General features: G+C 35.9%; 1 protein-coding gene across 9 annotated transcripts in view; it reads right to left on the reverse strand.

Annotated features, from left to right (window-relative positions):
• ZNF236 (zinc finger protein 236) overlaps positions 1-23234 on the reverse strand; it is a 94309-nt gene that overhangs the window by 34614 nt on the left and 36461 nt on the right. For all 9 annotated transcript variants that reach the window (XM_075706566.1, XM_075706567.1, XM_075706562.1 and 6 more), the window contains 13 exons: positions 22769-22972; positions 20963-21191; positions 18863-19135; positions 16491-16694; positions 13077-13221; positions 9307-9567; positions 8795-9045; positions 8012-8113; positions 2820-2971; positions 1576-1682; positions 1330-1481; positions 1000-1212; positions 267-546 (listed from right to left, as the gene is read on the reverse strand). In XM_075706566.1, the coding sequence (XP_075562681.1) occupies positions 267-546; positions 1000-1212; positions 1330-1481; positions 1576-1682; positions 2820-2971; positions 8012-8113; positions 8795-9045; positions 9307-9567; positions 13077-13221; positions 16491-16694; positions 18863-19135; positions 20963-21191; positions 22769-22972 (2573 nt within the window). The remainder of the gene's footprint in view (positions 1-266; positions 547-999; positions 1213-1329; positions 1482-1575; positions 1683-2819; positions 2972-8011; positions 8114-8794; positions 9046-9306; positions 9568-13076; positions 13222-16490; positions 16695-18862; positions 19136-20962; positions 21192-22768; positions 22973-23234) is intronic.

A 23234-nucleotide genomic window follows, 5' to 3' on the forward strand; every position in this document is an offset into this window, starting at 1 on the left:
GAAAAGAACTTATTCTAAAACTTCCTAATAATCATTTTAATACTGCAGGAAAAGAAATAATGAAAAAGCTAGTCTAGTCGTATTCAGAACATGTAACATTTTGAGACATATTTTTAAACTGTTCTGAAAAAGAAAGATGTATGTAAATATGAGTCAAACTTTAGCTTAGGCATAAAAAAGTTTTATGAAAATGCTACTGCTAAGTTTATAGTGAACAATTTAGAAATCAGAAAATTGAAAATACACAAAACTTTTCCATTCCTTACCTGACTAAATCACTGGGTTTTTTAAAGCTTTTGGGGCAATAACTACAACAGTTGGCATATTTAGGCTCTGCTTCCAGTTCTGCTTGCTTATCTTTGATCTCACTAATTCTGTCTTTCTCTGCAGCAGACTGGACAAGAACTTTTTCTGAGACAGTGGCACTTTCTCGAGGCCTAATCTTTGCCAGTTCTGCTGTTTCTTCTTCTGTAAAAGTTATGACACCAGGACGAGATTTTCTGGAAGTTCTTTCAGAGTTTTCATCATCATCTTCAACACATGCAACTATTAAAAAAAAAAAATACACACATCTGTTTAGTTTAATCTATCAGCTGAAATTACAAATATAGAAGGGTTTATTATTAAACACATCGCCACTGTATTACATGCTTGGACTTAAATCTCTTTCAGAGGTCTAACTACTCATTTCTGTACTTCTTTTAAATAAAGCTGGATTTAAGGTATAAGTAATTTAGGACAAAAATTATTCTACTGTAGTGACACATTAAAATAACTATGTCACATACAATACCTTGAATACACTGGACAGACTCCTGGAAAACTGGTTTCTGTAAACAATCTACATAAGAGAGCAACTACAGTGGCTCTGGACATTAGACATTATCCATGCTGGAAGGCTAATTTATAACATTACTGTTATAGCATTCATGTAATTCACGGAACCATGTGTACTTGTTATGTAGTAAGGACTGTAAGAGTAAAAATGAAATAGTTTACCTCCCCCTCCTGTTTCTGTAGCTGCTGCTACAGCTGAGGAGACTGCCTGATGTTTTTTCATATGTTTTTTGCAGTGAACAGTTGTTCGAAAGCTTTCATCACAGAATGGGCACTTGTAAGGCTTCATGCTCATGTGAGTTGCCATGTGCCTGGTAAGGCTGCCATTAGTTGTGAAGGAGGTATTACAAATGCTACAGCTGAATGCTTTAACTCCTTAAAGTAACAGAAACAAATAAGTAGCATGCCATTTGTTTAAGTTTACTTATACAGATCATTTACAAACGCCAAATGTTTGAGTTAAGCTAATATAGAGCTTGTATACTCTGTTACCTGTATGAGTCTTCTCATGTGACTTAAGAACTCCTGAGGAAACAAAGCCACGGCCACAGAGTTGGCATTTATAAGGTTTCTCACCAGTATGCGATCGTACATGTTGTTTCAAATGGCTGGATTTTTTAAAACCCTTGTTGCAATATTCACATCTATTAGAAGAAAATTGTTTTCATTAGTTGTATATAATTAGTAGCCATAAAAGATTCAGGAAATTCTGTGACAGAACCTAAAAGTATAACAAACCTATACGAACGCCTGCTTTGATCTTCATTATCCTCAAGAAAATGAGTCCGTTGGTTATGCAATTCAAGCTCTTCTTGTGATGACTGATCTTGTATCAAGCGAGTAGTCTAGAAATCAAAGCCTCAAGTAAATTTCAATAACACAATACTGAAATAAAGTCACATAAATAGGCAAGAAAAAAATCACAGCACTTACAGTCAACACAAGTAACCAAATTTATGCTTTCATAAATTTTTGACAAGAAATTAAGAGTGTGATATGATACCTCACTCTCATAGCGAGAGGGAAAGCAGCAAAATGTGCACCTATTGAATCGGAATAAACAGACAACATGGTGCACTTAGACCTCCCTGCGAATCAGACAAAAATGTGTCTTGAGTCTTGTACGTTTCCTAGTGCCTGAGGGGTTAAATTTAACACTAAAGCAGCCATTTTAAACAGTATGAGCCCCACACTGAGTAGCAAAATGCACAGTGGTGCTGGCAGAGTTCACTACTTTTTGAACAGGTTTGTCCTCTAAGCAAAAACCACTGCAGAATAATCCTCGAGAATGATAGCATGTGTTAAGATTTGAAGAGGAGAAAGCTCCAAAGCCTGTAGGCTACTCAAACTCTTCCAGATCCTAAAACCCACCTCAGTTCTCTGACTGACACTCGCCCTTTGCAAACAAGCATGAAGTGACAAGAATTCATGCAGGTCATCGTGGTAAATGTATTACTACAGATGGTCTTCACGCTAGGTACTGCTACCATCATAAAAAGTTATATTTAAACTGTATTTTTAGCAATTAAGCTCTTGTACAAATTTAACCAGATGAGAACCACAAAAGAACATCATACACTGCAGTATGCAAGCTCCATGAATGATCACTACACATTTGTAATGTTATTTTTATTGCTTGATCATATCTATATACATACAAATTAAAGAATTAGGACAGAATATAGTGCAATAATGTAAAATTATTTTATAACATTAGGTCCTTTCCTTAGTTTTAGACTTACAATCCAACTTTATAGCATTATACCCTTTTTTAAGCTTAGAGCATCAAAACATACAACTCTGAAACATGTAGCCAGGTCACTTCTCCCACCCTTTTATTTTTCAGTTGTTAAACATAAGCAATCTAGAAAAGAAATCATGAAACTTTTCCGACTTCTGTTTACCTAATCACCAATGAAATAGTTCAAAGAAACTCATCACTGAACACAGAACAATGAATTCGGCCTTCTAGCGGTACTTACTACATTAATAGCGTCTGTACTTGGAACCTGAAGAAGGGCTGGTGGATGGTAACTCGTTGAAAGAGCCTGAGATTCAAGTGTGCTTGAATCCTGCAGCTGCTGTACAGCTGGAAATTGAGTCTGTTGATTGTAGCTGTCATTGACTGTAAAACCTGCCAAAAATTAAACAGTCACAAACCTGGAAAATACACTGAATTGGACTTTGAATAACACCACACTTTTTTGAAGACTACCTTCCAAAGAGATTAAGTAGTATTACCAAATAGTAATACTCATTTTATACTCTTCACTGTTGAGTGTCAAAATGCACAAATGTTTCTGGCATCTACATAATATGCATAACAGGGTTACTTACCATTAGCTGGAATTCTATTGGAAAATCTCCTCCACAGAAAAACACTGTTTGAAGTTTCTTCGGGGTGCCACAATTACCTTAGAGCCATTGAAATTTTGAATTTCTTGTATGTAAGCATGCATGTGTCAAACAGGTTGACCCATCTCCCTTTATCCACGTTGGTACCACGCTCCCTTAACTACACTGGAAGCCGATCACAAGGATGCAAAGCTCAGTGGGGAGGATGGCGGGTGAGTGGAGGAGATGACCCAATAGGAGAACTCCAGTTTCTGATAAAGTAACCCCATTTTCTCCTACTTTGGATCTCCTCCACATATTCCCACTCTTTAGATAATAGTAAAGTAGAGCCTCTCAAAGGCAAACTGCAAAGTAAAAAATAAACATATTTTTATTCACAATTCCAGTATAAAGACCTGACATTTTTATTCGGTTTTCTTCTGAAATATCAGATCTTAATCACCTCCTTTTCTAAATGAATGAATGAAATGATAGTATCAATGATTCAGAGCCAGGGAAGTATAGCTCAAATTGCAGGGGTTTTTAGTGCTATTAGAGATGCCCTTTTATTAACCCCTCTAAGCCCTAATACTTTTAATATACACACACACATCCCCCCCAATGCTGTGTGGAAAAGAGTGAAACCACAAGTATCAGTAATTAAGGTAAGGGCAGCAATTTTACTATTTCTGTGCAGTTTGCCTTTAGTGGACAAAAAGGGTGAAGATTATGAAAACAGGGTAGAAACAAACCCACATCAGATGATCACAGCATCAAAGGCCAAAAAGTAGTACTTAAAGAATTTTTTTAATTACAGTACAGTATATCAAAAACTGGGATGTGTTAAGTTTAAGCAGAGATTTTCCCAAAAGACACTTCCCACAGTAGAAGAGGACTGTTATCAACACAGGAAAAAAACTTACTTGTATGCTATTGCTTACACCATAGAATGAAAACTAATAAATGTAAAACAAATCTTGAAAGCATTATTAGTCAGGTTGTAACTTATCACCAAACCTAACGCTGCAACTCGTATATTATTTTGTCTCCTAGAACTACCAAGACTACAAGAAAAAAAAAAAAGTCTCAACAAGCTAGCCTTTCACCTCAATTACTCTTAGTGAAATGACAAAATCAAAATTAGCCCGAAGAACAGTATGCAAAGCTTTACGGTGATAAGAGGGCTGCTAATTTTTATTTTCAAATACATTTTAAAAGCACCTTTATGGAAAAATGGTATTCCCACTACACTTGATGAGAACACAAAAAAACCAAGCCTCAGGAAACTGAAGTAAAAGTGAAGCCACTTCCATGCCCTACATAAAAAAAAAAAGGATGTAACTATTTAAATGTAAAAAGAAACAGCTATCTAAAAAAACTGAAACTTTTTTTAATCGTTAAGTAATTTTTACTAGCTAAGAAAGAAAAAAGAAGTTACTATACCATGACCTGTTTTACTTCAGTGTTTTAATAAAAGCAATTATTGACATCCTGAAAAATTTCCCAGGATCATACAACAAAATACTCATGAAGAAAAGTTCTGAATTTAAAGGTATTTTGGGACAAACTGAAGAAATAAATACTCCTTCTGAAAGTAGTTCTGGAATAAATATAAACCAACGCTGTAACAAGAATATACATGATGCAACCCCATTTTGCTCAATACCTAGTACGAAGGTCAATTTCCACTCAAAATTTAAAAATATCTGACAATTTTGAGCATGCTAAAGCCATTTGCTACCACCATACTATTTCTACAGAACAGCATAAAAAAAAAAAAACAACACCCAAACACCAAACAACAGACATTCAGTCTGAGAAAGACAGAAATAAATTTCAGAACCTTTATTTTCTGCTCTTGTTTTCATCATTATACATTACTTCCCAGAAGCTTTTGCTTAATTTGCAAAGAACAGAGAGCATCTTAAGCTCTGCATAATCAGGGGAGTATCTTACTATGAAGTCCTCTAAACTTGGAATTGGATTTTGTGTTATTTCAGTACAAGCAATCATTTGCATTGCCTGTTTTTTCTTGGCTTTAGGACATCACCCAGCCTATTCTCTTCTACATTAACAAAACATACTGAAAAAACAGAATACTCTGGAAATCAGTTTACTGGTGGAAAGATATGTCTCGCACATGAGAATCAAAAAACAACAGTATGATAGTTCATAGCAAATATAGTATTTTAGACAAAACTTGAAGTCTTTACTGACAGATCATTTGAACTCTAACATTACAAACGTATCTACATGCACGTGTGCATCTCGGGGCGGGGGGGGGGGGGGGCGGGGGCAGGGTTGTGTGTGTGTGTGTCAGTGACTAGTGATTAAATGTTCTGCAGGTTTGTTTCCTAGCCAACTTTTGGAACCACCTGAACAGTATTGACTGGAATCAATGTGCAAATAGTTACTGAAAGAATCGGAATTCCAAGTCTTGAGATTGCAGATCAACTTCTCAGGACAGCAAAACAGCAGTCTGGTGGCAAGGGTACATTTATATGAGCTACAGAAAAACAGTATTTGGACTTCTTGTAGTTTTTCCAAGATCACTCTCCTATCACCACTAACTGAATTATTAACATTCAACCATGCTTACAGGGAGACTTTAAAGGAAGAAAATGTGACATAATCTATATGAAAACACATTTGGTGACAGATAATACTCAATAACACAAAGACATTTTCTGATAAAAGATCCATTTCGTTGTTCTGACCTCACTAAAAAAGTCTTCAGATGAAGATGCCTGAATATGTAAACTGCAAAGAACACCTGAAGTCCTTTTTCTCAGTCTTCAAATCTAGCTCAAATGAGTAATAGACTATGATACAGCAGCACCCTTGTAAGATCTGCACTTCTTTACAAGTCTGAACATATCAAGAAGAAAATCTATCTGAACAAACCACAAATTCTGTAAAAGTATTACAGACAAACCTGAAGGAATAAACAAAGTTCTGACAGGTCTCTGCAGACCTAGAGATCAGCCTCATCTGTCTGAAATGTAAAGATTTTTTTTTTCTTAAAAAAAGGAAAAAGAAAAATCAAAAAACCTACTGAAGATTTTTTAAAAACTCCTACATTGTTTTATTAATAAACACTGAGCCAAAATATTTTAACAAGAATACAGCCTATAAAAATCAAGGATAACAAAGACATAGTGTTTTAAGTTTGAATGTTCTGCCTAGCTGATAGGAAAAAGAAATTAGGAGCATGAAGCACAGATGCAGACATAGGGAGAGGGTCGACCAATTTAACGCATGCATCCGCGCAAATGCTTACCTACCTGAAATTCAAAAATTTTGAAGGGCTCCAGGATCTTCAAGGAAACTTCAAAGAGTTGGGAATCTGTGGATGAGATTCCAAGTAGAATAGGAGACATCTTATACAAGTGAGACTTAAAAAAAAAATCTACACCACAAATGTTCTGATTCTCTGTACCAATTTTATAATGTACCAATGATCGGCCTAGATTTCTGATGATGAAAGAATTGTTTTGTGAGATCTAGAAGAGTCTTCCCCCTCCCCAAGAAATCACTCAGTATTCAAGGTTTATTTAATGGAGAAGATACACATACACAGAAACTGAAGTCTAAATAAAGTAACAAAACAAGGTTTACGTATTGAATTTTCAAATTCAAAGGAGCCATAAAGATCCAAAGAAAAACCACCACCACTCTTGAGAGTAACACAGAGTAAAAGGTTGCACTTTTTTTCTGCAGTCTCTTTTCATTCATTTGGAAAACTGTAAAAAGTAACCAATGAAAATAATCCATAGGGTTTTAACAGGACCTGGTTCAGTCTTGTTTAATAAAGGCGGAGAGTTTAATTTTTTTTCTCAGTTACATACAAAGCAGCACAACCTAGAGAATTAAAATTGGCAACAAATTATACTATTTCTTCACAGTGTCATGCAACTTAGCACAGTCAATTATGTTTTTATGAAAGGCACTATACAATTAAACAGGGAATGAAATTAAGAACAGAGAAGTTTAAGCAGATGGAATACCAATCACCGGTTACCAGTCATATAAATATGAAGTTATTTGCTGGAGTTGGAAACAAGGAGGAAGAGATCAGCTGGTCAGCCAGTGAGTTATGCTTCCCAACCAAAACAAATGAAAACCCCTTGAACATACTCTCCTTCCCTGCCCACCCCCCCCAAAAAGACCCAAACCAAAACTAGTAGCTTCATACCAAGCAACAACTCAAGAAATCCAGGACTGAAAAGCAAAGGTACACAGTCATTTCTTCATTCTCTGGAGGCTACATAAGCCTTACACATATTTCTCAGTATTTTGTAGGTAAAATTAAAAAAAAAGTTTCCAAATGTTTACAGTCTCTTCATTTGTTACTTATGTAGCTTTATAAAATACAAAAGGAAACCGTTGTGTTTAGGTGAAAGTATGAGTTCTACATGATTATATTTTGCACTGTCTTTTTCCATAATGATTCCCAACAGCTACTCAGTCAAATCTTAGACCATGTTTCTGATCATCTCAAGTTATAGGCACGTATATTTAGGGGGAAAGTTGTGTAAACTGCCTACTGCCACAGCAATTTCAAACACAGTTAGGGAAAGAATACAAAATGCCTGACTACAAACCCCATACTGTAATGGCTAAACATCAGCTCATAACAGCAAAATCTATTTACATTCAAGTATTCAAAATATTTTACCAAATATAGTTTCAAAATAGTAATTTAAGAAAAAGCTTTTGCAACTTCTCTGCATTGCAGTTACTTCGACTGTGGATGCCCACTTCTGAAATGCTTTATGATAGCTATGCTGTAAAGGCAGATTTATAAAAATCACTTTAAAAACCTTTATTTATTACTAACCTTGTGATAAGCTCTGCTGATCAAATGGCTGCTGTGTTATAGCTTGCTGTTCAAATTGAGTGATGTTTTCCTGTAAAGCATGCTGGGATGTCACAAATCTGTCTGAAATGGGGGAAAGGGGGTGGGGGGAAGGGAAAAATACCAAGAAAACAAGATGTAATTAACTGGATAATTCATTTGTTCCCAAAAACCTACATTTTATAGTCGTTTGAATTTTTACTACATTAAAAATACATTAAAAAATTATTAGCTGCATAGGTATTTAAATCTTTGCTTATTGTAGGCTTTAGTTATATTCCTCTGTAGTACTTGATAACTCATTACACCATGAGAAAGAGCAAATAAGCAAAACCAAAATACTTTGTTCCACTACTACTACTAAAATAAGTACATGGAATACTTTGTATTCTCCCACCTCAAAACACAGGTATTACTTCCTAAGTAGACTATATAGCAGTGCTTTTTATTAATAATAGAGGTGATGTGGTAAAGTTTTGTGTACATAGTATTGTTTTTCTGTATGTTTTTTTAGTAGTTTTGTTTGACACAACTAAATGGTACAAACCTTAATCTTTTTGTATTTTTAACACTAAACCTAAACACCAATGAACGAAAGAAACTGTAAAGTGTACTTCAAGTAGTTAGCTTTTACTCCATGTATTTTTCTAGTTGTTTACTTGTAATTGTCTCGAAACTGAAATCACTGGAATTTGGGAATAAAAAGTTATTTGAGAACTTGTAAACTTACCTCATTGTAAACCTTATCATAGTTCAAATACTTACCCTCATCTTGCTCTAAAGGCTGATCAGCCAATTGTTGTTCTAGTGCTGTTTCTTCTGTGCCTACTACTGGCTGCTGGTCTAACTCTAAAATAGCCTGCTGATCTGTTGCAACAGCTTCTGACTGCTGTAGCTCATCGCTTTCAATCTCCACTTGCATCTGTGTAGAAACATGAATGCTCTGCTGATCTACTGTAGAATCATCTATTGAAGCAGACTGCTGATGCTGCTGAAGTTGCTGTGCAAGTTCATATCTGCAAAGAAAGGTAAGGAGGTCTTTTTATGGCTTCAGTTAGACAGCTATCCGAACTACTTATGTGAACAGATTTTTATTTTTATTTTTACTATACACCGTAATTTACTATACCTTCAGAGCTACCTAAGTATTTGCTACCCATAAACATCCTTATTCAAATTATTAGCATTCCCTATGGAGCAAAACTGCCTTTCCAAGCATCTTTAAGGAAGGGCTACTGAAATACATTGAAGGACTGATATCAAAATTGTAAACATACCTATGAGTCTTCATGTGTTTTTTACAGTTTAGTGATGTTTTGAATGTTTTTTGACAATATGGACACATATACGGTCGAAGGTCATTATGGATCCCCATATGTCGCCTGAGGCTACCACCAGTAGTGAAGGCCCCGTTGCATATAAGACACTTAAAAGCTTTCAATCCAGTGTGTGTTCTAATATGTGCTTTCAGAACTCCAGCTGACACAAAACCTCTTCCACACTGAGAGCACTTAAATGGCTTTTCACCAGTATGCGACCTTTTTAAGAGAAAGCAGAAGTTAAAGTAGATTTAACAGTTTGATTTACAAAGTTATTAAAAGACTAAATTTTAAAATTAGCAAAATAAACCAAACTAAGGCAACTGCTGTATGGATGGAAGAGGCCTCAGTTAACACAATCCAGAAATTAAAGCTTTAATAAATTATAAACATCCTGCATGTCATCACTGACAGGGCTAGAAGCAATACTGTCTGACAGTTTTAATTATATTCTACAGTCCAATCTCCCTTTCTGAGCATACTCTGCCTCAGTTAAAAATTAAAGTTGAATTTTTTGCATGCCAGATAATGTACTAGTTCTTCAGACTAGTATATTATCATTCACATGTATTTTCCTCAATTCAGCTAAAACAACGTCCACAAAAGTTTGGAGAAAAAGACATTACGGTTCTCCTCATATTATATGCTACTATTACGTTTAATGACGAAACTTTTGGGAAAAGAACTGTGTCTATCCTGCATACCCCCTGAACAAGGCACAGTACAACTAGTCTTTCAAATTATGTGAAAACAATATTCAAATGGGGAAACTCTCTCACCTATACTATCAACACATCCCACTCACTATATGCTTCCTTCCAGAGGTGTTACAGGAGTTTCCCTTTACGACTACATCAAGATATAAAATAGACTGAAGGACAGATTAGGAAGTGGAGTGCAATAAAAATTTTAAGGGTTACAACTGTACCATCCCAGGAGTGAGAGCTAGGAGGAAGGTGATGTGAATGCTAGGAAATGGAAGACAAAGGAAGCAGATTTAATAAAACTGGGAAAAGTTAGGCATGGCTTATGACTACAGTAGCCGTAGAAGTCTATGACCACCACATCAGATGCCATAAATAAATAAGTGTGGCAGACACCAAGATCACTATTTTGCTACCAATATACATCTACGGAAATCAGTCGTAAGGGTATCCCAACCCTTCCTTGGTGGGCCTGTGGGAGAACCTGACACACTATTCAGTCACTGCTCTATTGAGTATACCACTATGACAAATTTCCCTCTGTTTCAGAGAAGGAAACAAGCTTTCTAAGCAATGATAAGCATCATACCGTGAAGACAGACTGACTACACAAGTGTCAAGTCTAGTAGTTTGGGTATAGCAATGCCAACTTATGAACAATAAACATGGAAAAAGAGAAAAGTTTCCAATTCCTCTACAAACCCCCAAACAAAGCCAAGCTAAGATAAGCTTCACTCAGCACCCTGGTCCAAAGATCAATCAGAAAGAAACACAGCAGCAAGTGATTGGTACCCCCTTCACATCTTTGTATTTTCAGTATCAGAAAAGAAAAACAAAGATGCACTTAATAAGTAATGAAGCTTTTAAAGATAGCTTATCCTAAGCTGGACTATGTGCATACCCAACAGCAGAATGAATTCAAGCACAGGCATTTGAAGAACATAATTTTCAAACACAAAATGTATTCTGACAAGAAAAAAAAAATAACTGTGAGTATTCAGTGTATGTAAACCAATTGTTTAACTAATAAGCTGTTCATGTTCTATGTAATTAAAACTTTTTCAATCTCCACTCAAAGGATCCTGACAAAACTATGAAAAAGAAAAATGAACTACATAGATCAGTCAACTACATTTCTCTAACACAAATGGAAGATGAAAATTACAAATATAAATAAAACTGTAAACTATATAAATGCTTCAGTAAAATATGCATAAATTTAGCTTATATTTAGGCTAAATAAGGCCATCTTTAGGCAGATAAGGCCCTCTTTAGTGGCAACTAACATTTTAATGGTAACTAACCACTGACAGTTACACCCTGTTTAAGAAAATAGAGACAAGTGTGAAACACAAAATCAACCATTTCAATGAAGGACAATGAAGGTGGTAATGATGCAGACTAGCAACACTTACTAATTTAATTTATTTTGATTTAAATCAATCCAGCTTGATTGTGTCTACAAAAGACAGTGAGAAATCTAGGTAGGATATTTCCAAAGGAAAAGATGTCATATTACAAGACTTCCCCCCCCCCCCCGCATTAAGACAGCATATAGAATTCAAGAACTGTTTCAAGCCAGTTTGAGAACCTACCAATACAGAACTTGATTTGTAAGGAGAACATGAAGAACTCACCATGATTTGAATTCAAGACAGTGAGAAAGCAGTACAGAGCTGTCCTGGTTTCAGCTGGGATAGAGTTAATTTTCTTCCTAGTAGCAGGCACAGTGCTGTGTTTTCGATTTAGTAGGAGAAGAATGCTGATAACACGCTGATGTTTTAGTTATGGCTAAGTACTGCTTACACTAGTCAAGGACTTTTCAGCTTCCCATGCTCTGCCAGGTGCACAAGAAGCTGGGAGGTGGCACAGCCAGGACAGCTGACCCAAACTGACCAAAGGGCTATTCCATACCTTGTGACATCATGCTCAGTATAGAAACTGGGGGGAGTTAACCAGGGGGGTAGAGAACTGCTGCTCAGAACTGGGTGGGCATTGGTTGGTGGGTGGTGACCAATTACACTGTGCATCACTTGGTTTGCATATTCTTTTATTATTATTATTTTCCCTTCCTTCTCTGTCTTATTAAACTGTCTTTATGTCAAGCCATGAATTTTACTTTTTTTTTTTTTCTGATTCTCTCCCCACCCAGCAGGGTGGGGGAGGGAGTGAGCAAACAGCTGTGTGGTGTTTAGCTGCCTGCAGGGTTAAACCACAACCAGAGCTTACATTGCAGAAACAAGCAGATTGCCACCTGCTTGTTTGGAAAATTTCCTTAGATCCCAGTAATGACCTTTGGTGGGGTTTTTTTCATATTTTTCTCCTCCAGTTATTCAGAGTTTATAAAGCAGGGAGCAATGTTTGATAAGTCAACTAAATGTCAAAGCTCACTGCCTGTAAAACTGCAACCCAATCTAACTCTGAAGCTAGCCTTTCTTTTGAAAACAAGGTTGGATTAGTTACCTCCACTGGTTCCCTCCCAACCTAAAATTTTCCGTGGCTCTGCAACCTTGTGGTTGTAAGAAACACCCACTACGTGGAACTTGAACTAAACTTCAAGCAAAAAAAATGATCCCCAAGAACATTTACTCGATTACAATGTAAGCCTAAATTCTTCCAGGTTTAGTACACAGAAAACAGCAAACAGAACAAAAAGCTAATTTCCTTCTAAAAAAATAGCAGTTACATACAAAGCGGATGATCTGGAGTACACAAGTACAAAATTATGACAAGAATTCACAAGCAATGCTTGTTATTTTCTATACATAGTTTAGGAAAAAAGAGTCTGAGTGTTAATAAGCTAAACTGCACACTAAACACAACGACTTCTACTGCTAGGACTGCATATAGATATGAATTAGTCCAAAGTCTCTTCCAACTTTACCAGAAAAATCAATTATCACTGGTTCACTACTTGGCGACGGTTAAAAAAAGAAGTCTTTTCAGCGAACACTATATAAATTACATGCTTTTCCATAAATTTGTTGTTACATACATTTCCTTTCTTATTTGTATTCATTTTACCTGATGTGTTGTTTAAGATGACAAGATTTTTTATAGGCTCGATGGCAATAAAAACATTTGTATGGTCTGTCTGCATCATTCACAAAATTATTGTTAAAATAATTTTGGAAGAACTGGCTATTCCTTGGGATTGGCTGGATAAGACCTGCACACATAAACACACACAAAAAGGAGAAATTAATTGGCAAAGTTATTCCAAAGTTGCAGTAGTCTGAAGAGCTAGTATTTGAGAACAAGTGACTTTTAGCATGCAAGAATGTAAAGAAAATGAGCATGTTTTCAGCACGTACTTAAAATTATGCATGCATCTATTTAGCATTATACGTATTACATTGCACATGCTATCTATTTTAGTGATAGCTCTTGTTTTACCCATAGGTCCACCTCATTACATTAAGCCTCACATATGTCCAAAATAAGCATTAACTTTAAAAAATGTTGACAGTTATGAATTCATTGCTAATCAAATAATATTTTGTTCTTCCAACCTCTACCTTAACCAAATGGCATTTAACCAATGTACCCCAGATATGCATGATAGCCTGACAAATTAATATGCATTTTGTGAAAAGTACAAAACACCATGATACATATCTGCCTTTACTTAAAGGATAAAAAAAGTCCATTAAAAACTGTTGTATTTGTACATCATCTACTTTGGCTAATCAGTCTTGCTAATTCTCTGGGTATCTCCAAAAATATATTGGGGGGAAAAAAAACCCCCAAACTTCAAACCAGCTTATTTTAACAAATGCTCTTTATACACTGGTTCCTGAAGTCAGTCAAGTGTCATTCTGGAAAATCAGTTAAAAGTTCCTGCTACTAAACGTCCAACTGCTAAGGCAGGAGTACTCTGTCTCAGAAGCAGCCAGCAGAGGGGCAACATCCTGAACACCGTGACAGAATGGGAACAGTAGCGGACTTCAAAAAAACAACAATCTCATCGTTATTCACACATCTGTGAACTCAAAAGTACTTATCACAATACTAATATAAAAGGCTGAGGGAGCGATGCAAAGTTGCAACAAATATGCAGAAGATCCCTTAATGGTCCTACATATTCACCACAAAAGCCTTTTACGTTGTCTTTTCTTTCCTCAGACTGCTTCACTAGCATGCTACGTTTCATATTCAGAAAGGAAAGCCTGAAGTGTTTCTGCTGACTTCAAATGTAATCAAAAACAGCAGAAGACAGGGAGAGGGAATTCTCTCAGTTTTGCTGAAGAGATGGCAACAAGTTTATCTGTCTCAGACTTGAAAAAGTTTATGTGTATATATGTATGTTATAAATGTATATTTTTATATATTTACATGTAATATAAATATATTAAAATATAAATATACATTATATATAAATACATCTATGCCAAAACTTCCTTCACCTTCCCCAACTAATTCAGCTGGTCTAGTAAAAACATTTTATCTAAAAAAAACAAACAAAGAAAGAAAAAACCAAACCCAAAAAACAAACCAAAAACCCCACCAAGATTAAAACGACAACCCTACTTTCTAAATTCCTTCTGGCATCCTTCTGTGATGATAATTAGTAGTAGTGTTCAGAAGATGACACAAGTCTTCCAAATCAGAAGAGAAGGAACTCCATATGACAAATACTTACTCTCAGTTATTTTTGATCAAATAAAAGCAGAATAATTCAGTTAATGAATGACAGCTGACTAACTTGTGAGCACATCCCAGGTTACAACAGTTCTGGTCTGCAGGAGCACTGCAGAAATTCCTAGCAACATACATAATAGAGCAGGACTAACAGAAATTCCTATTAAAACACTTCCAAACTGTTTACTCAACCTGTTCAACGCAGATAAATCAAACATTTCTCCAAACTGTTAGAATAGTTAAACGTGGCTCTACAATGGATACAGCAAGTCAGCAAAACAGTTCTGAGTTCTATAAAGAGTTATTTTTCCTCCCATCAGTTCCATCTTTAGAACCACAGTACACGCTAGAAAAATTACATTAATTTTTTACAATTCTTACTCAATAGCTACCATCAACTAACAGAATAAAATGACACATTGTAACAGATAGAAAATAATTTGCAGACTTTTCTTATAGACTTTTAGAGTAATGTAGACTTTTTTATAAAGCAAAATATGTATCAACATTTTTTTTTTTCCCATCAAAGGTGCCACTCAAAGATTAACACTAGCACAGAGCAACAATACTAGTTTCTTGACACCTCTACAAGAAATAAGAGGGGATTTTTTTTTCTGGGAACAGTGGAAGTATTGTCAGTGGGTTGAAAAAAAAGGACACCTAGACAAATGGTGGAACTTCTTATTTTTACATTGAGTACTCCAACATCAGCAGAGTTCAGGTGTTATCAGTACCTGTAGGAAACAACTTTTATAGTATTTCTTTTTTGTTAGTCTTTATTTTTTCTCCAAAACCCAAAATTTCACTGCACAGATCTTAATTGTATTGAAGCACTTTTTTCTTTAAAAATCAAGAAATAGGGCTCTATCTGTTTCCAGGGTTCACTCAAGAAAGAAATATCGTGTGATCTGAATACCTGAAGCTGTCAGCTAAGTTTTGATGCTACTCTGAAAATTTAAGATTCTTACACCTGATACCAAAATAACCACTACTCATGCATACAATAATTCTTGGAAGCAGTGATAGCAAAAGGATTTTTAAAGAGTGATAAAGATTTTAGGCTGAAGACATTACCAGTATAATATTCTACTATATAAAGATGACTACACAACAGACAACGCAGGGGTTAGCAGACTGGTGAGTCAAACAACAATGAAGAGTAAATGCCTTGCCCACTACCTTGACCTCTACTGGACAACAATATATACTGTCTTGAATGAGCTGTACAACAACTCACCTTCTTCCAAAAAGTGGTTTTACATAATGTTGTAACAATTATTCTACAACAGAATTAAAATAACTGTATGAATTCTCTACAGCATGTTCCAGAATTATTCTGTCCTTTTGTGAAATATTACCACTAATTCAGGAGAGGTCACGATTATACCAATTACACCAAAATCACGTAACACACCGCCTCATTAATACATGTAATTTGAATAAACATGATCATCTGAAGAATAATCTAGGTCATGAACTGTCTGTCATCTTTTCTATACCAACAGTCTCGCAATAGTTAATTTAAACTGCTCTCCTAATGTAATGTAAAAATGCACACACTTTTTTTCTGGTAAGGATTATACAATTTCTCTGTAAATAAAAAAGATTCTTCTTATTAATTCTAGTTCAAGCAAACTATAAAATATGGCACTTTTCTGAAGCCTGATTATTTCCAATAACTTATTTAAAGTGCATCTTTCTAAGTAAGCTCTGAATGTGTTTGCTTGATTAAACTGTGACCTCTGTTTTCCAGCAAAATCCAAATTTCAAGAGAGCATGGATTTACTTGCTATTTACCTAAATCAGTTATGAGTATGGGCTCTTGCAAAGGAATATCTGGTACTGGAACACTCGTCTTTCCTACTCGAACTTTTGCAGGTTTACGTTGATGTCGCAGCTTTCTTAGTTCGGTATGTTTAAAATGTGAAGCAATATGAGTTTTCCGGTGGCCTGATGTTCTAAACTTTTTGTCACAGTGAGGACAAGCAAAAGGCCTAACACCTGCAAAAGATTAAACAAAAATAATATTAGTTTGTGATTTTATTTCCACTGCCCTAGAAATGTAGCTTTGGAATACAGCATTTTCTTTTCTGTATTTTCTTTTTTGTTTTCTATCAGGGTGTTTATTGTCAAATAGGTTTTCAAAACAGATCCATAAAATCCAATCAAAAGTTATAAAATTGCTGAACTACTAACTGGTTGTAACGTTATCACTTTAAGCAAGCTTATGATCAGGGAAATGGATGATGCAAAAGTGACAGCAATTTTCAAAGGATTCCAGAAGCTATCCTAAGAATTGCAGATAGCAGGTCAAATGTCCTTCCAAAGCAAACTGTTAAAAAAACCTGTAAGAAAAAAGAATCAGCAAACACGCAGAGAGATGATATACAATAGGATAAAACAGAGGAACAGTGATGTGACAAATTTTAAAGAAATTCTAGATCGGTCTCTGAAAATGTCACCACTGTTTGATGGCAGTCAAAAAAGCATGCCAACAGGAATTATTAAAGAAAGACTTTTGCAATGCAAAATCCGGTATAAATCTCTCCTTGGAAAGGATACTGAAGAACTTGGTAAGTTATAGAAACAGGCAAAGCTGACGAATTTTCAGCTTTTGTTCATGGGGAAATCTTGGACTTAGAAGGTTAGGAAACATAACTGGATATTATGAAGAAAGCTCTATAAAATTACAGGTGGAAAAAATGCACAAGAAATAAAAATGAACCATTCTTCACAATACAATAACTAAAACATCATATGAAACTACTGAGCAGAATATTTAAAGCAACAGAAAGTATTCTACTCAACATGTAGCTCAACATTGGAATTCATTATCTTAGGTTGTTCTAGTAGTAAGTTCACACAGGTTCAAAACTGATTAGCTAGGTTCTTTGGAACAAAAAAAACATACAAAGTGCTGCTCAGTGCAGAGGTACAGACTGCTTCATAAAGCCCTCAACCCAAAGATTAGCGGAAGCTAGTTGTACGCTGCTAAGAAGCATTATTGTAGGCTTCCCCCTTTCCACACGTTGCCAGAGAGCGCATACGGGGCTGGATGAACCTCTAACCTGACCCAGTAAGCCTAACCTGCTAGACAGAGGAAGAAGCAAACATCTCTGACAGGAAAAACAAGTGTGCTGAACAATGGCTAACCACATGCTGGAGTTCCATAAACACTGGACTACCTGTTTTTCAAGTCACTTAGTGCTTTTGCCACTTTGAATGAGTCTAACTTCTTAAATAAAGTAAGGTTGACTTTAAAGTAACAGAAAAAATATTGGTTTATAAAAACCAAAGTGAAAAACTTTCTGCAGATAAATCCAACATTGATATTGCATGGATTAAAGGCATCTGACTATAAAACATATTGAACACCAAATGCACATAGCCAATGAATGATACTTTTGCAGAATGTAAATACATGAGTAGGAGTGAAAGGAAAAGAACAGCACATTTATGAGCTTATCTTGCTGAAAGCTTATTTACCTGCAAATAACAAAGAAAGAAAAGTGGAAAACAATGAGGTAGCCCACCAAGAGTGGAAAACTCATTTTTCTCTATGCAGAGGATAGAAGTTCAGCCACAGAAAAACAGGTATTGAAGACACCATACATGATGTAAATAAGACCGTATGAACATAAGAGTTTTAGGGTATGCAGTGTAAGATATTGAAAACAGGTAAATTGGTGAAAACATCAAGCAACACCTTATTGTTGAAGAAAATAATGGGAAGTAACCAAACAGTCCTGAGCGATACAGTGAAATTATCAGTGTAGGGAAGGGGAGGGAAGAAAAGATGCAGAGTAAATATGAAAGATGACTGGGGAGAAGTAAAATCAGAACTCAAATTCTCAGAGTACAAGTCTTTAGAAAGCACAAATACACTTCACAGTAGTGATATTAAAAGGCAGCAACAGTTGACTCATCAGAAGAAAACCAGATGTCTATGGCTTTTGTAAGAGCCCACACAAAGTTTCAAAGCCATGAAACACTAGAAAGTTATGACAAAAATTTAAGTTCATCATGTAAGACACTAAAACCAGTTCATTCTCTGATAGGTATTAATGACATGATAGGCGTCTCTACAATTTAGGCACTTCACATTGTCTTTTTTCATTCAAGGTCTTGCCGACATCACAGAAAATACAAATGCAATTTTGAGGCCTTACCTGTATGTAGACGAATATGAACTTTTAAACTCCCTGAGGTGGAAAAGCACTTCATACAAAATTGGCACTTGAAAGCCTTAATGCCAGTATGGGTTTTTATGTGCGCTGTGAGAGTACTCTTAACAGCAAAGGCGCGGAAACACTGGGGACACTTGAATGGCTTCTCATGGGTATGAATGCGAATGTGGCGCACTAAATCACTTGGTTTTTTAAATTCTTTAGAGCAGTATGGACAAACATGCCACCTTATTCCATTTTCTTCACGTATAGAACCTAAAATAAGAAACAACATCAAACTGAACGTGTTGGAAATATTTTAACAGTTCTTCAAAAATTCCACTACACCATTATATAAAGCAGTCAAAACACAAAAACATTTTGCCAAATAGATGCCATTACAACACACAGCAGACAATTAACTTCTCTATCAGATACATTCTGCTTCACAAAAACAGTGGTGGGCTGGAATGACAAAAACAAAACCTAAGAGAATCCTGTTGAAATTTAAACATTTTTACGCTGCTGAAAAGGAAGGATGTAAAAAAAAAAAAGCTAAGAAATGTCTAACTTCACTGAATGCAGTTTATATGCCACTTAGAAATACAGAATGTAGGTGTAGTGCAATATATATACCAGTTAACTTATAAACACAACTTCTAACACAAAATCATCCAACAGTGAATATAACTCTTCAACCATAACCACACGAAATTATTTTTAACTACTAAACACTTATCTAACTCACTGGATGAGGTACTTTATATTGCCCTCTCTTCTCCAAATTCAGACTTAAATTAAAATTAATGAAGTTTTAAAGGAGCAAAAATTCTATAAAAAGTCCTTGTGAAAGACTTACAATTTAAGGCTACTTTTTCACAAAAGTTGTTTATGATCCAAGAACCCCAAACTCTGTCCTAAAGCAACAGCATACCTTTTCTCAACAACAACAACAACAACAAAAAGAAAAAAAAAAAAAAAAGACAAAAGAAGCTTCTAAATCCTGCCAGGGTTTTTTATTCATACATGTTGTTCACTATCAGATACTCACTCATTTACATCTGTTCTTTTCTGTAAACCATGTCAATACACTAAGGTTATGTTATTTTATCAAGAAAAAAGCAGTTGTGTTTGACTGTACAGCAGTGACCTTTTATTTTTATTTGCAGTCAGAGTTAGAGAGTTGTTACTGTTACACAGGAGGAACAAAACAGTTATTATTACCAGAGAAAAAAGTTCATGTTGATTTTTAGCACTGTTATGCTAGACAAAACGAGTTTTTGACTTTGGATCAATTTCTGCATCCCTTGCAAAGAAAAAAGCAACATCAGTGTATCTATGAAGGTACTACAGACAGAGCCCAGTAACTGCTTATTACAGAGCTGTCTCCACCAGGCCAGCCATTGAAGTATGATGGCTATACTTGGAACAAACCACTTCTAGCAACCTGAAAGCTTGAGCAATCTTCACACTAAAATTGCATTTAAGCACACGGAGGCAAAATACATACACACAATACAGTATGGAGGTGGAATATTAACATGTATTTATGGTGACAATATTACATCAGTACCGTGATTCCAAACACAGGTGATATGAAGTATTATCCACAATGCCAACCTTCATCCTTCCCTACATGGCCTAAATCAGTGAAGATGTGCATGAGGCAGCAGCCCTGCACTTCTGTCTCTGCGAGGCCTCACTTCCAAAGAGTAAGACTAGTGCTTGCAAGAACTCTCTGCTCTGGGACACACCATGACAACCCAATCCTTCTCAGAGAAGGATGATGGGAAAAAGAGGCGGGGGGGGGGAAATCATATTCTTTCTTTTTTGTCCTCTTTCAAAAACTCCACTGATCTAAATCCAGAAGATTTAACTGTAACTTCACTTAATGCCATCCCAACATGGTTTTGTATCAGTGTAATGAAAGTTATAAATGCTATTGATCATAACTTACACACATACTGTGTTTTAGATAAGAGTAAATGAAGTTCGTAACTGATCCACAACACGTTTTGGGAAATCCCTTTATAAAGCCATCAATGCACCCAGAAATACTATAGTCCTTATAGCACAAAAAGTAGCAAGCAGTGGCAACATTACCAGGTAAAAACGGTGATTTTTTCTTAATAACCTTTTTTTCTTTTTTATCCAGTTTATCTGTACTCTCTTGCTCCTTATCTTGTTCTCCATTATTAGAGTCAGCCTGATGATTTGAGAGAGTCTGGACGTCTGGGTTCTGATCCTGGGCCCCAGGAGTCTTGGCCTGGCTGCAGTCAGTAGAATGTGCAGAGACGGGAATTGAAGACAACCCACTGTTCTCTAAAGCTTGCTGAAAGAGAACAAAAAACTTCTAGATTAAGAAACCAACATTCCACAATTGCCCCAATTTTTCTTAGAAGATACAATACAAATACAATTAAAGAAATTAAATGTCTCATCCTCCCAGAATTTCAGCTGGATTTCAAATTTTTAAAAAGCATTCTTATACAACACTGGCTTCCGACTGTCTGTGAGATTTTAAGTTGGATTTCCTGCACTAATACATGTGCCAACAACTACCTTTCAGAAAAGTGCCAATGGTTTCTACAGAATCAAGCATTTGCCAGGAATATATAGCTATCTCTTACACCTACTACACGAGAGAACAGCTCCCCATAAAAGGTCAAATTTGAAGACAATCAGCTTGTGAAGACGCCATAGATGATACAAAGAAAAAGGAAGAATGCTAAACCAAAGAAAGGCTCAGAAAAGCTCAAAAGCCCCTCTTAACACTGATAACCATCAGACTGAGGCAAGAGCTATGAACTCATTTTTACGTACGCCTGGAAGGGACTGGACTGTAGGCATCTTTATGGATACTATTGTGTCTGAAAAGGCTCTGGATCAAAGACCTCAAACACACATTTAAGTAGGCATGCAGATATTTGATCACTTCAAAGAAAACTACATTTTATTTTTATTTTGTACAACAATATGGCTAGGGATGCTCATACAATAACTTAAAGAACCAAGTTCAAAGACCAATTTTTTTTTTTAAATAGCTATCACAACAATAATTGTATTTTGTGTTATAATTGGTGCAATTACACATCACATTCCTGACATTAGAGAACTCAGCACAGGTAACACGGTGAACTGGCACATAGCTACATGTAACATTCAGGTCTTCCAAAAAGAAATTTAAATGGTACTTATAAGACTGGAGATGAAAAAATAGCTTAAAGCTTAGCAGGCTACCACCAATACTAAGGAATATTCTCTGCCCTGTTCCATTATGTGGTGGAGGCTGCAGAATGTCTATGCAGTCTATGCAGAAGCATAGACAGTTGAATTACCGCCCTGCACCTCTTCTGTTACATAGCATCTCCTACTGCCAGTATCAAGGACAGAATAATGGGTTAGACAAAACATTGGTCTGACCCAAGAAGGAATTTTATTTGCACCAGCAGGAAATATTCAAATAGCCCTTATTAATCAGGACAGAATAAAGGCCCATTTACATTCTCTTTTTTAACCAGATAAAAATATTTTCCCCTCTTAAATGTCATCATGTTTTAAGCACAGCATAACTTAAGGATGTGCCACAAGCTGCTTCTAGGCAACAGGGAAAAAAAAAAGACCTAATGGGATTAATAAAATGTTCATGTATGGGTGTGTACACTTAAAGCTTTCTTCTAGGCCATATAATCAGTATTTATAACCTTGCTTTTGTAAAATTATACAAAAAGATATCTTGGTGCATTCCACACTCATTCAGCAGATCTTTACAATTCTTTCTTGACTGACACATCATTTAGAAATGCAGAAGGAATGTTATGGTTGAAAACACTGAGAACAAATTTCACTAAAATAGACATGAGAAAGAAACCACTGAAATGTAAAGCTGTTCTCACAGACAGCTCTTACCTGCAAAATATCTCTATTGATTCCCACTGCAATGTTGAGCTGCTGACCAGGTTGTTGAGGCTGGTTATTTTCTACAGGACCTGGTTCTGATAACTCAAGGAGTTGCTGGATGACATCAGTTACAGCCTGCTGACCCTGTTGAGCAGTAGCTGAAGACACCTGGTTTTCTGTCTGTTGAAGAAGTGGAGACCGAAAATGTGTGGCCTGAAACAGACAGCAGTACACTTGTAAAGGAAGATGAGAAGTATGTATGAACTGATCTGTTCGGCTCCCTTATGTGAAATGTCTGTTAACTGCCCACTACAACTGTCCACTTGTGTAAGACATAAGGATTATACAAGGCTGTCATTAAAGGTCTGCTCGCCCCACTAACAAATTGCTTCCGTATATCCCTTTTCTGGAGTTCTTCCCAAGCTGCACAACTGTAAGCTTACAGCTTGAATTAAGTTTATCATAACCACTGAAC

Source organism: Pelecanus crispus, chromosome 2, assembly GCF_030463565.1.
Source record: "Pelecanus crispus isolate bPelCri1 chromosome 2, bPelCri1.pri, whole genome shotgun sequence".
NCBI lineage: Eukaryota > Metazoa > Chordata > Aves > Pelecaniformes > Pelecanidae > Pelecanus > Pelecanus crispus.